This window comes from Doryrhamphus excisus, chromosome 6, assembly GCF_030265055.1.
Source record: "Doryrhamphus excisus isolate RoL2022-K1 chromosome 6, RoL_Dexc_1.0, whole genome shotgun sequence".
Lineage (NCBI taxonomy): Eukaryota > Metazoa > Chordata > Actinopteri > Syngnathiformes > Syngnathidae > Doryrhamphus > Doryrhamphus excisus.
The window spans coordinates 9,312,281-9,325,270 of record NC_080471.1 but is presented as its reverse complement, the minus strand read 5'-3'; the positions used below and the strand labels follow the sequence as shown (position 1 = coordinate 9,325,270).

Sequence of the window (12,990 nt, the reverse complement as noted above, 5' to 3'; positions counted from 1 at the left end):
TGACGCACAGACTAATTCAATCTTTTCCTTCAGTGACGTGCTCTTAAAAAAAAAAGATGTCATGGAAACCGGACAATGTGCTTGTCTAAAACCCCAAATCCACGTGTTAATGTCTTGTTCCTTGTATGACACTGCCCCCTGCTGATGACTAAGTAGAAGGTTAAAAATGACAGTTACACGGAATATGTTCTGTTTTCTGTTGATCCCAACGAGTTGGTATTAGTTTATTGGAAGCATCACATGGTTGCTTGCAGCAGCTGGACCGCCCCCTCTCGGTTGTGTCTTCTTGCCTCTTGTAGAGGTGAGCTCCCCCACCTGGTGGCAAACGGGACTGCATCACACTCATCTCACTGAGGGCGACTTGTTGTTTAGGTAAAGGTGTCGTGTTATACTAGTTTTCACCAATAGTCTCAGAGGCAACATTAGTGTTCACCTGTCCTTGAGGGCGGGATTGGCTCCTGTGTTCTCCAATAGGAAGCGGATGACCTCTGTGTGACCTTCAGCAGCAGCCAAGTGCAGCGCTGACCTGCCATCGTAGTCGACAGCGTTGACGTCCACTCCAGACAGGAAGTAGCTGAAAGAAGCACAGGAAGAAGTTGACAGTGTGAAGATGAAGTACAGAGAAGCTAAAATTTACCGTCGCAGCGCCCGAACATCTCCTTTGAAGGCAGCCAACAGGACGTTGATGATGTGGTAACCCTGCATGAACACCAATGGATGTCTTTAAGGACCTCATGGGCTCGTCCGGAGACACCGGAGACACAGCACTCACCTCAGATTCTGTTTTCCACTGCCTGTAGGCCAGAACCTGCCGGAAAGGCGTCCTGATGTCAAAGGCATGGAGCTGAAAGGTGGACACCAGCTCCTGAGGGCACACGGTAAAAGCTCAAAGAAAGTACAAAATGTCTGGAATGAACGTGTGATCACCACCTGGCAGAAGTGGACCGCCCTCCATGGGTTTCCGTAGGAGTCCAACTCTGGAGAGAATGCCATCAGACCCAGGACGCCTGGAATGATGGCGAGCAGGCCGCCATGGCTGCTGGACACGGCTGGTATGGACGCCTGCAAAAACATGCAAACATTAGCATTAAGTCACTAATATGCTATTATAGACACGCTATTATTATTTTCACTTCATTTTTTCTTTGTTTTGTGACGCTATTGAGAATGATACTTTTGAACGTTCACATTTTACACAACGCTAATGTACTGTGTCGAGTAGCACTGCTAGCTGATAACCAAAACACTCCCTTTGACCACCGGAGGCAGGACCTTATAGAGGAAGTCAACGGAGTAGTCCTTCATCCCGGCCACCTGCATCACGGACAGAACGCTCCGGGTGGTCGTTGGTGACAGAACCTGGTCTCCTGAGAGCGGGCAGAGGCCGCCGTTAGCCAGCGACGCTGCCATGGCCGCACCCGACTCGCATGTCACCTCCGTGGAGGAACACTGCCAACATAACAGGAAATACTGTTAACGCTCCAAATTAACACCTGTATTCAATTAAACACTATGTGGTTCATATAGCGCTATGTTGTCCTTTCCACTTTCTCATGCACTCCAAATCATTAATTATGGTTGATAAATTGTTTTTTGACTATCCGACATCCTACCTGCAACAGCAGGTCCAAGGCGGCGTTGACGTCTGTCTTCTCTGGCAAGCACTGACACACAGGACAGGATGTGCCGGCCATGATGGTTAGCATAATGGCGGTCATAAACCATGGCCGTCTTCATGGTGCATACAGGATGCTTACCTGCTTCTCCTGCAGGTAGAAGCCAAGTGCGTGAAGCTGCGCTTTGGTGTTCTTACTACTCTGCAAACTGAACATCAAACACAGACATGCTGTGTCAGCCAGTTTCGATACAATTTTTTTTTTACTTGAGTGTTGGCCTGTACGCACCTGGTGCAGTTGATGCCGGCGTATTCTTTGTTACACAACCTCTGGATGATGTTCAGCACCTGCAATCAGCCATCAGTCAGTCAGTCAGTCAATCAGCCAGTCTATCAGTCAGTCAACTCACCACGTCGTACTTCTCCTCTTCATCAGCGCACAGACGCCCCGGCAGCTGCACATGAAGTGACATCACACTGAAGTTGGAATGATGGCGTACATGAAAGCATGTGGGCGGAGTTTAGGTACCTGCAGCAAGGAGGCAGTGACGATGGCGCCGGTCTCCGTCAGCGGACTGTGAGGGGTTCCTGATGTGAGGTTATAGATCATCAGAGGTTCACATGGAGCAATGTTAAAATGCCGTTCAGGTGCATCCTCACCTGCTTTGCTGAGCGAGAAGGGAGACTCCCGCAAGGAATACGGCCCCATGCCCACGTACCTGTGGACCAGCTGGGAGCCCAGCAGCTCCACCGCCACGCCGTACACCAGCGGCCATGACAGTTCGCCCAGTGGAAGGGATGTCGCCCAGTCGCCTAGCGACAATCTGACACACATGTGCACACGAAATGAACACTGAAGTCATGTGACATGCGTGTGAGCATGCGTGTGTGTTACCTCTGACCATCCACCGTGCACATGGACACGCCCCATTTGACAGTGTCCATGTTGTCTTTGTCCTGAAAACATAGACAATCTTTGACTTCATGCTCTGCCCTGCGCTGTGCTGCCCCCCCCCCCCCTTCAAGTGTGTAAGTGACCTGAATACACGACAGCTGTCGACATCGCGAAAACAACTTCTGAGTTTCCTCAGTGAAGCTGGAAAAGTCTGGAATCACCAGTCTTCCCTGGAGCGCTTTCATCAGGAGAGAAACCACACCTGTCACGCACCTGCACACACACACACACACACACACACACACAGACAAGGATGGTAGAGGAAGTAAACTGAATTTGCAGGGAGCACATAGGAAGTTAATATGAAGATAGATGGTGTGTAGAGGAAGTGGAAAAGAAGCAAGAAGTAGACAGGAAATGTAAAGGAAATAAACTGAAAGTGTAAAGGACGTGTGCAGGAAGTAAATAAGAAGTGGACATGTATTGTACTAGACAGGAAGTGTATAGGTATTATAGCAGAAAAGGACAGGAAGTATACAGGGACTGTTCAGGAAGTAAAAGTTGACAGGAAGTGGACAAGAGTTTTTTTAGTGGAGAAGAAATAGACAGGAAGTGTAAAGGGAATATACAGAAAGGGGACAGAAAGTGTAGTGTAAGTGTACATACATGAAGTAGACAAAGCATGGACAGGAAGTGGACATAGCATACAGTAGACTAAGTAGACTGGGTGTATTGAAGATTTAGAGGAAGTGTTGACGATTTGTAGGAGAAGTGGACAGGAAGTAGATAGAAAGTGGCCAGAAATTGTACAAGAAGTAAACAGGAAGTTTACATGAAGTATGGCGAGTGTGCACAGTAAGTATAGACACAAAGGCGTTTAAGAAATAGACAGGAATTGCAGAGGTCATGGACTATATAGGAAATGGACATGGACAGGAAGTGGATATTGTGTACAGCAAGTACATACATTGGGAGTATTCAGGGAGTATAGTGGAAGTTTACAGGAAGTGTTGAGGATGTCCACAGGAAGTGGACAGAAAGTTTACAGCAGGGGTCTCAAACACGCGGCCCGCGGGCCAAATGTGGCCCGCAGGACACTAGTTTGAGGCCCCCGCCTTGATATGAAAGTTTAATGTTAGTGCGGCCCGCGCAAGTTTGATATGGATGCTGTATGGTATCATGTACCCAGAAATTTTTTTTACGTTTGATTAATGTTCATGTTAAAGGTTAAATAACTGTTCATACTTATCCTCCCTATCCGTGTGGAAGTGGTAAGTTTTTGGCTATTTAAGTTTAAAGGAAATAACTTGAAGGCTACCGTTTAGGTCGCTAGCTCTCTAGTTTGCGAGTTAGCATGTGTCCCTGCAGTGACCCTGCAGTTGCACAATATGTTGTAAATAAAAAGAGTATAAATGTGACTATAGTCGTGTTTTGTCATGTCTACAGGGCTCTAATAATGCTTTGTTCATTTTAATCTGAAAAAAATAATTTGTCTACCCACCAACTATATGTGGTTTCTTAAGTTTTTATTATTATTATTATATTTGTTTATTTATTACTGATTGATTTTCTTTATACTTGATTTGTTTATTTATTTTTCATCTTATTTTGTGTAGAAAAATAAAAATGAAGATATTTGAGAACAGTGGAATGTTTTATCAGAGCTTTTCTTGTAAAAAATTGAAACCGAAGCAAAGTTTATTCATTTTTCTGTTTTTAATAAATGCGTCTTTTGTTTTGTTTTTTTTTTTGGAAAACCTGATGCGGCCCAGTCTCGCTCAAACCCTAGCTCCAGTGGCCCCCAAGTAAATTGAGTTTGAGACCCCTGGTTTACAGGAAGCATACCTGTGAAAGGTGCTTCTGTCAACACAAGCATCAGCGTCCTGAAGCTTCCTGAGAAGGGACAAGCAGTCCTGGAGCCGCGAGTCGGATCGGTGAAGACCAGAACCCCAGACAGCCTGACAGATGATGATGAAGATAATGTTCTAGCAGACAGATAGGGGTCACGTGACTGTACCTCAAAGAAATGATTGGTGTTGATTCTTCCATCGCAGGCGAATGTGTCGAAGAGAACGTCAGCGGCGCTGAAACCACACACTCATCAGTCAGAGCAGTTCTGTTGGAAGTTCTTGTCATCTATAAGAGAACTTACGCCTTGCGTTTGGCTGGCGTCTGCTGGGGAGGGCACCAGGATTGGGCCGCCTGCTGGCACCTGTCCTCTGGTTGGACCACGGCTTGAGGGGGGAGGGGCTTCTGGCAGCCACCCCTGGCAGACACTGGAACCACTACCGGGATACCAAAATGTCTTAACCAGAATCTGCACAACCTGGTGGTGTTCTTTTTACCTGGACATGGCGCTCCAGACGCACCTGCAGCTTCGGGACTGACCAGACTGACGGGCTTCTGGACTGGACTCTGAAGTTGGTTCTGGATCAGAATCCGGGAAGCTGGCTGTGGTGCTGAAAGCTTGGAAACGACAGCAACACCTCTTAAGTATACTACTGTTAGCATAGCATTATGTAAATAAATACTAATTATATTGAATATAAGTGAATAAAATAACAGTGAGAGAATGCTTGTGGTGGCGGCACGGTGGTCAAGTGGTTAGCGCGCAGACCTCACAGGAGACCTAGGAGACCAGGGTTCAATTCCACCCTGGCCATGTTCTCCCCGTGCATGCGTGGGTTTTCTCCGGGTAGTCCGTTTTCCTCCCGACTCCAAATTGTCCATAGGTATGAATGCGAGTGTGAATGGTTGTTTGTCTATATGTGCCATGTGATTGGCTGGCAACCAGTCCAGAGTGTAGCACGCCTCTCGCCCGAAGACAGCTGGGATAGGCTCCAGCACCACCCGCGACCCTCGTGAGGATAAGCGGTAGAAAATGAATGAATGAATGAAAATAACAGTGAGAGAATGCTTGTGGTGGCGGCACGGCGGTCGACTGATTAGCGCGCAGGTTCAATTCCACCCTCGGCCATCTCTGTGTGGAGTTTGCATGTTCTCTCCGTGCATGCGTGGGTTTTCTCCGGGTACTCCGGTTTCCTCCCACATTCCAAAAACATGCTAGGTTAATTGGCGACTCCAAATTGTCCATAGGTATGAATGTGAGTGTGAATGGTTGTTTGTCTATATGTGCCCTGTGATTGGCTGGCGACCAGTCCAGGGTGAAGAAAAGCGGTAGAAAATGAATGAATTAATGAATACTTGTGGTATTTTGGGCCAAAAAGCGTAGCAAACAATCATGTTTAAAAGTGCAGTGAAGTTATGCTTTGATCACGCTAACGTGCGTGTATGTGTTGAGACAGGTCTACCTGGTTGTTAGCGCTATTCAGCTTGTCATCCTTCTTATGTGCCTCTTCTGCAGAAAACAAAAAAACAATGAAATGAAAAGAACACACACATAGAATATGTGAGCAAGAATATGTGATGCGGCAGGATCATACATTCCTGCAGCCAATCAGCAGCTTAGCGGTGATTCAGATTTAGAAACAGACTCCACCCACTGTAACTGCTTCACTCTCCGCTAATTGTAGGGTCCAAACACACACACACACACACACACATTCATGCATGCACATACCTGTGGTGTGTAAGTCTTGTTCAGGTTCTAGAAGTTTGTTTCCATCCAGACCTCCATAACGTTTCCTCCATTTACGTCTGAGAGAGGAACTTCTCTGTAAACTACAACACAACACAGCATGTGTCAACTCCATTTATGTGTATGTGTGTGGTCTTTATGTTACTGCCACGTACTACCTCATATCCTGAAACTGCGTACATATATGGTAAAAGGCTTAAAGACACAAAGGACAACAAAAGTAGATGTCTCACCACATGCAGGCCGTGTCCTCTGTGTGTGTCTCCGCATTTGGACTCTTCTCCATGACTCCAACTTTGTTGAAGCTGTTGTTGTGTAGACAGCTCGGGTTTGTATTCCTGCAGTCTGCACTTTTTTTTTTTTGCGTAATGAATGACAAGCATGGAGGAGACAAGACACTCCCAGTTCAACATGCACGAACACACACATACACACACACTTTAAAATAACCAATATGTTTGACATGAACTCACATTTTATTGTATTGATTATATTAAACAGTATTTGCACAAAAACAACTTGTACTTTTAGGACATTGAAGACATATATTTTTTTGTTATCTAAAGAATCATTTAAGTCACAGGTCCAAGTCAACGCCTACTGTTTGGAAAATAGACTTAAGTTGACCCGTATTGTGGACCACATTTATTAATAGCTTTACAATGATCTACCTAATGAAGTACATTTATCATGTTATGTGGCGATGGTACTATGTATATATATTTGTTTTATTTGGGCAAATATATGAAACATTACAGTGCATTTCTTACATCAGTCAAAACTTTCCATTACTTACATTTGTATTCAGCTATATAGCAGTAATCGCAGAAAAGGTACCACATTTGGACTCAATGTAATAATAGTTTAAATGCACTTGACTATCAACAACGCCACCTTAAAACTATTACAAAACTATTACAAAACTACAAAATACTAGTAGCAACCTAAAAAGCCATCTCCAGCCCCCTTGGCTCATCCAATCAGAAATCAGGACACTTTAATTTGCCCTGGAAACTACCAACTCTACATTCTCGGCAGGGTCCCTTAGAATGCGTGGGAGTTTGCTGAACCAGTCTACATGAGTTTTGTGGCCTTGCAGAATGCATTCGACCATGTTCCTTGAGGAATTATGTGGGGAGTACAGTACAGGAATATGAAGGGAAACTTGCAGAAATAGGAAAGAAGAAGATATTATTACTAGAATGAGGTCTGGACATAAATATCTAAATAGCTCCCTACAACTGATTGTAATGAAATAGAGAATGTAGAGCATTTATTAATTCATTGTCGGAAATATAATAATGAAAGAGAAAAAATGAAAAATAAATTGGAAAAAGAAAATGTTAAATTTAGAGTTGAGGATAATCTGGGGCTTAGGGAAATATAGAATTTCATGAGGAAAACAGGTTTAGATAAAAGGATTTCAATGTTGCCACTGTTAGTGTTAGTATTATGTTGTGATTTTTTTTGTTTAATTTTTTAAATTTGTTATCTTTTTTTTGGGGGGGGGGGGGGTTAACCCTTAGATGCACGAGTGACTGGACCCTACACTCTTCCATAAGTGGGTCAAAAATGACCCATACTAGAATCAATGCGTTTTTATGTCAATTTTGCCATTTTGCCATCCACTTCTGATATAGTCTGTGTGGTCTACAGTTAATTTATTCCTGACAGCCAAAGTTGATAAGAATAAAAGGTTCCTATTGGATTCCATAGAAAATGCATGTGGGTCATTTTTGACCCACTTATGGAAGGTTGGGGTAGTAACACAAAAACAAAAATTTCTTAAAATGTATAAAAGGTAAGTTAAAAATGTGAATGGTATGATAGCAAAAACATGTTTTTTGAGGAATACCTGGAATATGAAATGATGAAACATTTTCATTACGAAGACATTTCAAGAAAACAACCTGACCGTGTCATTTTTGACCCACTTATGCATCTAAGGGTTAAGCGTCATGATCCACACTCTTTACCAGAAGGTGGCGGTAATGCACACCAACCGTTGAAAACGGTTGCCATTGAAAACCAAGGAAGAAAAAAAAACAAGAAGCTACTGATGCTATATGCGTTATTTGCTTGTTTACGTGGGAGCCAAAAATGACCGATCAATTTCAACTTGTGTAGATGCTAAATGACATGCTAATTGTCATTCGGGTGTTTCGTTTCCATGTTTAATCGATCGTTTGTATGGAGACTTAAATGTAACAGCGTTCGACTCACGTTCTCCTCCACAAACATGCCCCAAAAAAAGGTGAGTTGTGACAACTCTAAACTTTAGATGTGCTGATTATCTCGTTGATAAAGTAACAAATACATTAATATTACTCAGGAGCAACACTGCATTCGTTGCGTCTTTAAGAAACATGAAATACAGATGACAATTATTAGATTGGTGTATCCTACTTCAGCGGTTGTGACGTCATCGTGGCGCTTTGTCGTGCAGGTCAAAGGTCATCTCGCTGGCGAGGACCCCACACATGAACAAGGTCCAGTGGTCCGTAACACAAGTGGGGCTGTTAACATAACAGTGCACGTGAAGCCTGGGTCCAAACACAACAACGTCACAGGTCATATACCGTCACATGTAATATGTAACATCACGACGTCATAATATAATGCATATGTTCTGCAGATGTTTCCACAGAGGCGGTGGGCGTGGCCATCGCAGCGCCACCTACAGACGGGGAGGCCAACGCCGAGCTGTTGCGTTACATGGCAGAGGTTCTGGATGTGAAGAAGAGTCGCGTTTCTCTCGAGAAGGTTCCTAGAAGTTATTTCGCTGCATTGACGTTAACACACACAAAACTTAACATGGATGACTGCCTCCTGTCTCAGGGTTCCAGGTCGCGAGACAAAGTGATCTCTGTGGACTCTACCCTCGACCCGGAGGAAATTCTGTTGCGGCTCAAAAAGGCATTAGGATAACGCCAGTGTGACCGTTGTAGTAATTACTGCTAAATAAAGAATTTGTATGTTCTCTTCTAACTGAATGGCTATTCAATCAGGTACCACCTTGAGCACTTAAACTTCGAACCGTAATTGTCACTGTATACCTTGTATTTTCTTTTTTGTTAGATTTTGGGGTTTATGCTTGTAAATATCAATACACTACCAAAAGCAAACTCAGATTTGTGTATCCGGGTCATTTTTCCTCTCTCCCAGAGTCTTACCTACCTTCTGATCATAGTCATATATTCCCAACAGTCAACTAATTACCACTAACTACAACTAATTAAACACTGGTTACAGTACACACTCCCATTTACGTTCTCCTAGATCACATGTCGACAGAGGGCCGAAGCACTGCAGGTTTTCTTTCCAACCAGTTTCTCCAGCAGGTGATTTAATTGACGAGCTCCTTCCCTCAAACCAAAGGAGGGGTAATCATTAAAATCACCTGCTTCAGTGACCGGCTGGAAAGAAAACCTGAAGTGTCTCAGCCCTCCATGGCACGAGTTTGACACCCATGTCCTAGATCCTTCTTGTGAGCGTTGACTCTGTCCTCTGAACGTAGTCTTTGGAACCTCCATCTCCAGTCTTTGAAATTGTGAACACTGGAAGACGAGGGAATGTTTGCATTTCACAGAATGAAATGTTCCATTAGCCACGGTAGTAATTCAATGAATTCAAAACAGCAGTGAGTGCGGTCAAACGTTTAACATGAAAGTTGTCGAAGAAAAAAAGTCCAAACATATGTTGTGTTTCCACAGGGTTTTTATTAGAAGAATATTTAAACTCCTCGAGGCTGCTTGAAGTTCATGCCGACCGTTTGCTGAGTCACCTGCAGATTGGACAGACCGCCAAAGTCCTGGTGGCAAACAAACATGAGCGAGTCTGTTTGATGAGTGCGATCAAACAGGAAATGGTAGAGTCCTGCAGACATGGGAAAGGCTGGCGACTTTCTCTTCCTGTACTATCAATGACCTGGCGACGCAACACGCCATGATAATTTTCGATACAGGAAATGTGATGGTAGACTCACCAGCAGCTTGAGCATCTCCTTGGTGTCAGGATCAACTTCAATCAGCTCCTGATCCAAAGCTGACACCTACAGGCACAAACAGCACTTTGTTAAAGGGGACCTATTATGCTTTTTCCACTTTTCTGACCTATAAAATATTGGTTTATCGGCCAAAGTGTGATATAATGAGGTTTGCCCCCCTCCCCCCAAACACACACAACAAGACACCCCTTGGTATGTTTGTTGCTGTTGACGTGCATTTATGAACGAGATACCAAGTCTGCAAGCTCCAGGGTCAAACAGGAAGGAAGTGGTGGTCCTGTATACACGGGGAACGCTGGTATATTTCCGCTTCATTCAAACATTTTAGGACAAGTGTCTGAGAGCATCAGGGTCTGATAGGAAGCAACAATTCCTCCAGACACGGGAAAGGCTCTCAACTTGATCTTCCTGTAATATCGATGACCTGGCGATGTGTACACCATGATCACTTTCGATACAGGAATGGACAGGCAACACCAACATGCCCCAGTTTGGGAATATAAGAACGTGGAAGTGCCTGAGTAGTAATGACAGTCACTACTGCTAAGGGAGCAAACCCTTAAGAGGTTTGCATGTTGCTTTATGGTTACCTTGTTTTTAATCATTAAAGATTTCTTTTGACAATGCAGTTTGAAAACAATGGCTTCCCACACACTACATATAAGTGACACCTGAATAATCCCAGAGCTGCCAGATAGAATGAAATAATGGGCGTGCAAAACACTTGGGGTTGGAGTAATCATTTGACAAGGTCATACATCAATTTGTGTTGTGATTTTGTGGTGGCACTTCCCTTGCGAGATCCCCGCAACAATAACTGTAGTCCAGGCCTAGTGAGGGAACGACTTCTGTAGATAATATTACCCGGTCTTCAAAATACAGCGGCCCAGCAGCCAATCCAGATGACACCACACTACGCAGAGACTGAGGGCTCGTTATGTTCCAGCATCATCATTCTGGCTTTAGTGATGCTGGCTGGCTAAACAAGGAGACTGAAACTACCAAAATGCAAACAAATGCACTGCCGCTATTAGCAGCGCATTTTCTGCCACAATTTACTGTGGATTCTACCACTATTTCCACTTTTTTGTATTTGTATTTTTTTGTATTTTTTGTATTTGTATTTATTTTTTTGCATTTCTCCTGGCCCTCTCACCATTCGCTGTGTTTTGACCACCCAACATGTCGCCCTCCTGCCACCTCGTACACAATGAATCAAAGCAAGGCCTGTCATGGCTAGTGACTTGCCATGACAGGAAAAAAAGGCCTCACTCATTTGGAACAAATGCTCCAAGGTGCTGAAATCAATGCACAGAGTGAATCCTCTTCCTGCCTGTTTAGGGTCAATGGACAAAGAAAACAAACATGCATACATATGGCCAGGCCTAGTGCCCACAAGACATTTAGTTTCTTAATGAGAATTCAATTATTGTCATTAAACTGAGAATTTTGCTCGTTAGCACCCTTCATCCTTGTTATTGGGATGAACTAATCAATGTGTTGCACACCGATTCTACATCAGCGGTGTAAATAAATGCCTGATATACCAGTGCGGTGCTGATCCACCCATTTTGCAGGTGTTTAAGCAGCAACAGGCTGCCATTATCAGCACAAGATGATGCATTCACTGACCTCAGGAACATAGTTGTCCCTCCTCTCTCGCTCCTCCTCCTGCAGTTTGATGGAGATTCCTCTGACGGGGCCTCTCTGGATGCGCTTCATCAGATGTGTGACATAGCTGCAAGGATTGATTGTACACGTCAGCGCTTCATTCAAACATTTTAGGACAAGTGTCTGAGAGCATCAGGGTCTGATAGGAACTAACAATTCCTCCAAACACGGGAAAGGCTCTCAACTTGATCTTCCTGTAGTATCAATGACCTGACAACAAAGATGCCATGATCATTTTCGATACAGGGTGGCACCACACATATAAACCCATGAAACTCACCCGGCTATCTTGTTGCGGAGCTTCTTGCTGGGAATAATGGCGATCTCCTCACACACCCTCTTGTTGGCATGAAAGTCATTTCCCAGTCGTGTATAATATTTCTCGATGATGACCCTTGCGGCCTTTTTCACCGTCTTGGTCCTGACACGTCCCTACAGACAAACAAAAACTCAAATTACATCCATCTTATGTTTGTTGGAGACTACATAAAACCATGATAATGAATATGAGTTTTCAAAAGATGCAGCAGTTCAATTGTACACATTTACAAATTTCAATAAGAGTAAACACGTTTTCATAAGCAGCCCCACTCATTCGCCAGTGGGCTGTGGTATTAGCTAGCTAGCATTAGCTGCTAGCTCATCTTCCGTTTATCCTCAAATAATACGTCCTGGCACTTCATTGAAAATACACACATGCTCTTAATGTAACCGTGCGTGTTGTTCACTTGCATTTCAGTACGTCAAACTACAAACACATTAAACGCAGCAGTTCATTGACTGTCACTTCGCCTCCATTAGCGGCGACTGACCTAAACAAAGTCATACATTACAAACTTTGGGGACGTCATCTTCCGCCAATAAAGCAAAGATTGAGTCGAGTAAATTCTAACGCCACCACCATTGATAAAACCGGGTGGTATGACCCTGTCTGATGGCAGGATTAGGTCGGATAGCTTTGGAAAGCACGTCTAGAAATACCCACCATGTTGGCTCAGCCTGGTAAAAGAGGACCAGTGCACTTCCGGTGGAAGTTTTAATGCTCAGGCGGAACTTGAGGCTAGGACGAGCCATTTGTTTTACGCCATCTTTTGGTTGGAGGTCGTAATGACAAATGTAAATATAAATTACTATATGTCTTACGTTTAAAGTTTAAATCAACAAAATGCCATAACTACAATCAAAACACAACAAATACAGAGTTA

General features: G+C 43.9%; 3 protein-coding genes and 2 non-coding genes across 10 annotated transcripts; 1 reads left to right on the top strand and 4 right to left on the bottom strand.

The window, feature by feature from the left end:
* Positions 1 to 33: 33 nt before the first annotated feature.
* On the bottom strand, positions 34 to 8,727 carry glsl (glutaminase like). 5 transcript variants are annotated; one of them, XM_058075873.1, is made up of 22 exons: positions 8,515 to 8,727; positions 6,342 to 6,458; positions 6,091 to 6,191; positions 5,822 to 5,868; positions 4,856 to 4,976; positions 4,663 to 4,795; positions 4,528 to 4,594; positions 4,356 to 4,468; positions 2,654 to 2,783; positions 2,511 to 2,572; positions 2,276 to 2,439; positions 2,145 to 2,203; positions 2,026 to 2,070; positions 1,905 to 1,963; positions 1,758 to 1,824; positions 1,614 to 1,664; positions 1,273 to 1,449; positions 931 to 1,062; positions 773 to 865; positions 638 to 699; positions 434 to 574; positions 116 to 315 (listed from the first exon to the last, which is right to left on the bottom strand). In XM_058075873.1, the coding sequence occupies exons 1-22, from the start codon at positions 8,532 to 8,534 to the stop codon at positions 237 to 239; spliced, it is 2,040 nt and encodes a 679-aa protein (XP_057931856.1). In that variant the 5' UTR covers positions 8,535 to 8,727; the 3' UTR covers positions 116 to 236. The 5 variants fall into 5 exon arrangements, with proteins under 5 accessions (XP_057931853.1, XP_057931854.1, XP_057931855.1 ...); XM_058075874.1 differs by having other exon boundaries at positions 4,880 to 4,976; XM_058075870.1 differs by having other exon boundaries at positions 34 to 315; positions 773 to 1,062.
* c6h15orf40 (chromosome 6 C15orf40 homolog) lies at positions 8,100 to 9,232 on the top strand. The gene is made up of 4 exons (XM_058075876.1): positions 8,100 to 8,362; positions 8,555 to 8,678; positions 8,744 to 8,871; positions 8,947 to 9,232. Exons 1-4 carry the CDS (start codon positions 8,279 to 8,281, stop codon positions 9,034 to 9,036), a joined length of 426 nt encoding a protein of 141 aa, XP_057931859.1. The 5' UTR covers positions 8,100 to 8,278; the 3' UTR covers positions 9,037 to 9,232.
* A 575-nt stretch (positions 9,233 to 9,807) lies between these two features.
* Positions 9,808 to 12,935, bottom strand: zgc:114188 (40S ribosomal protein S17-like). 2 transcript variants are annotated; one of them, XM_058075877.1, is made up of 5 exons: positions 12,771 to 12,935; positions 12,066 to 12,217; positions 11,747 to 11,852; positions 10,094 to 10,159; positions 9,808 to 9,984 (listed from the first exon to the last, which is right to left on the bottom strand). In XM_058075877.1, exons 1-5 carry the CDS (start codon positions 12,771 to 12,773, stop codon positions 9,889 to 9,891), a joined length of 423 nt encoding a protein of 140 aa, XP_057931860.1. In that variant the 5' UTR covers positions 12,774 to 12,935; the 3' UTR covers positions 9,808 to 9,888. The 2 variants fall into 2 exon arrangements, with proteins under 2 accessions (XP_057931860.1, XP_057931862.1); XM_058075879.1 differs by having other exon boundaries at positions 9,808 to 9,919; positions 12,771 to 12,934.
* On the bottom strand, positions 10,449 to 10,576 carry LOC131131750 (small nucleolar RNA SNORA71). Its single transcript, XR_009130254.1, has one exon. It is a non-coding gene; the product is annotated as a small nucleolar RNA SNORA71 (small nucleolar RNA).
* LOC131131738 (small nucleolar RNA SNORA71) lies at positions 11,906 to 12,033 on the bottom strand. The gene has a single exon (XR_009130242.1). It is a non-coding gene; the product is annotated as a small nucleolar RNA SNORA71 (small nucleolar RNA).
* Positions 12,936 to 12,990: the final 55 nt, after the last annotated feature.

Coding starts and splice junctions, on each gene's coding strand:
- c6h15orf40 (XM_058075876.1), top strand. CDS start 8,279: ATGTTTAATCGATCGTTTGTATGGAGACTTAAATGTAACAGCGTTCGA. Junction 8,363..8,554: donor CAAACATGCCCCAAAAAAAG/GTGAGTTGTGAC, acceptor TTTGTCGTGCAG/GTCAAAGGTCATCTCGCTGG. Junction 8,872..8,946: donor GTCGCGTTTCTCTCGAGAAG/GTTCCTAGAAGT, acceptor CTCCTGTCTCAG/GGTTCCAGGTCGCGAGACAA.
- glsl (XM_058075870.1), bottom strand. CDS start 8,534: ATGACGTCACAACCGCTGAA. Junction 2,440..2,510: donor TGCACGGTGGATGGTCAGAG/GTAACACACACG, acceptor CATGTGTGTCAG/ATTGTCGCTAGGCGACTGGG. Junction 316..433: donor AATCCCGCCCTCAAGGACAG/GTGAACACTAAT, acceptor GTTTGCCACCAG/GTGGGGGAGCTCACCTCTAC.
- zgc:114188 (XM_058075877.1), bottom strand. Junction 11,853..12,065: donor CTCCGCAACAAGATAGCCGG/GTGAGTTTCATG, acceptor CAATCCTTGCAG/CTATGTCACACATCTGATGA. Junction 10,160..11,746: donor GGGACAACTATGTTCCTGAG/GTCAGTGAATGC, acceptor TTGTGCCTGTAG/GTGTCAGCTTTGGATCAGGA.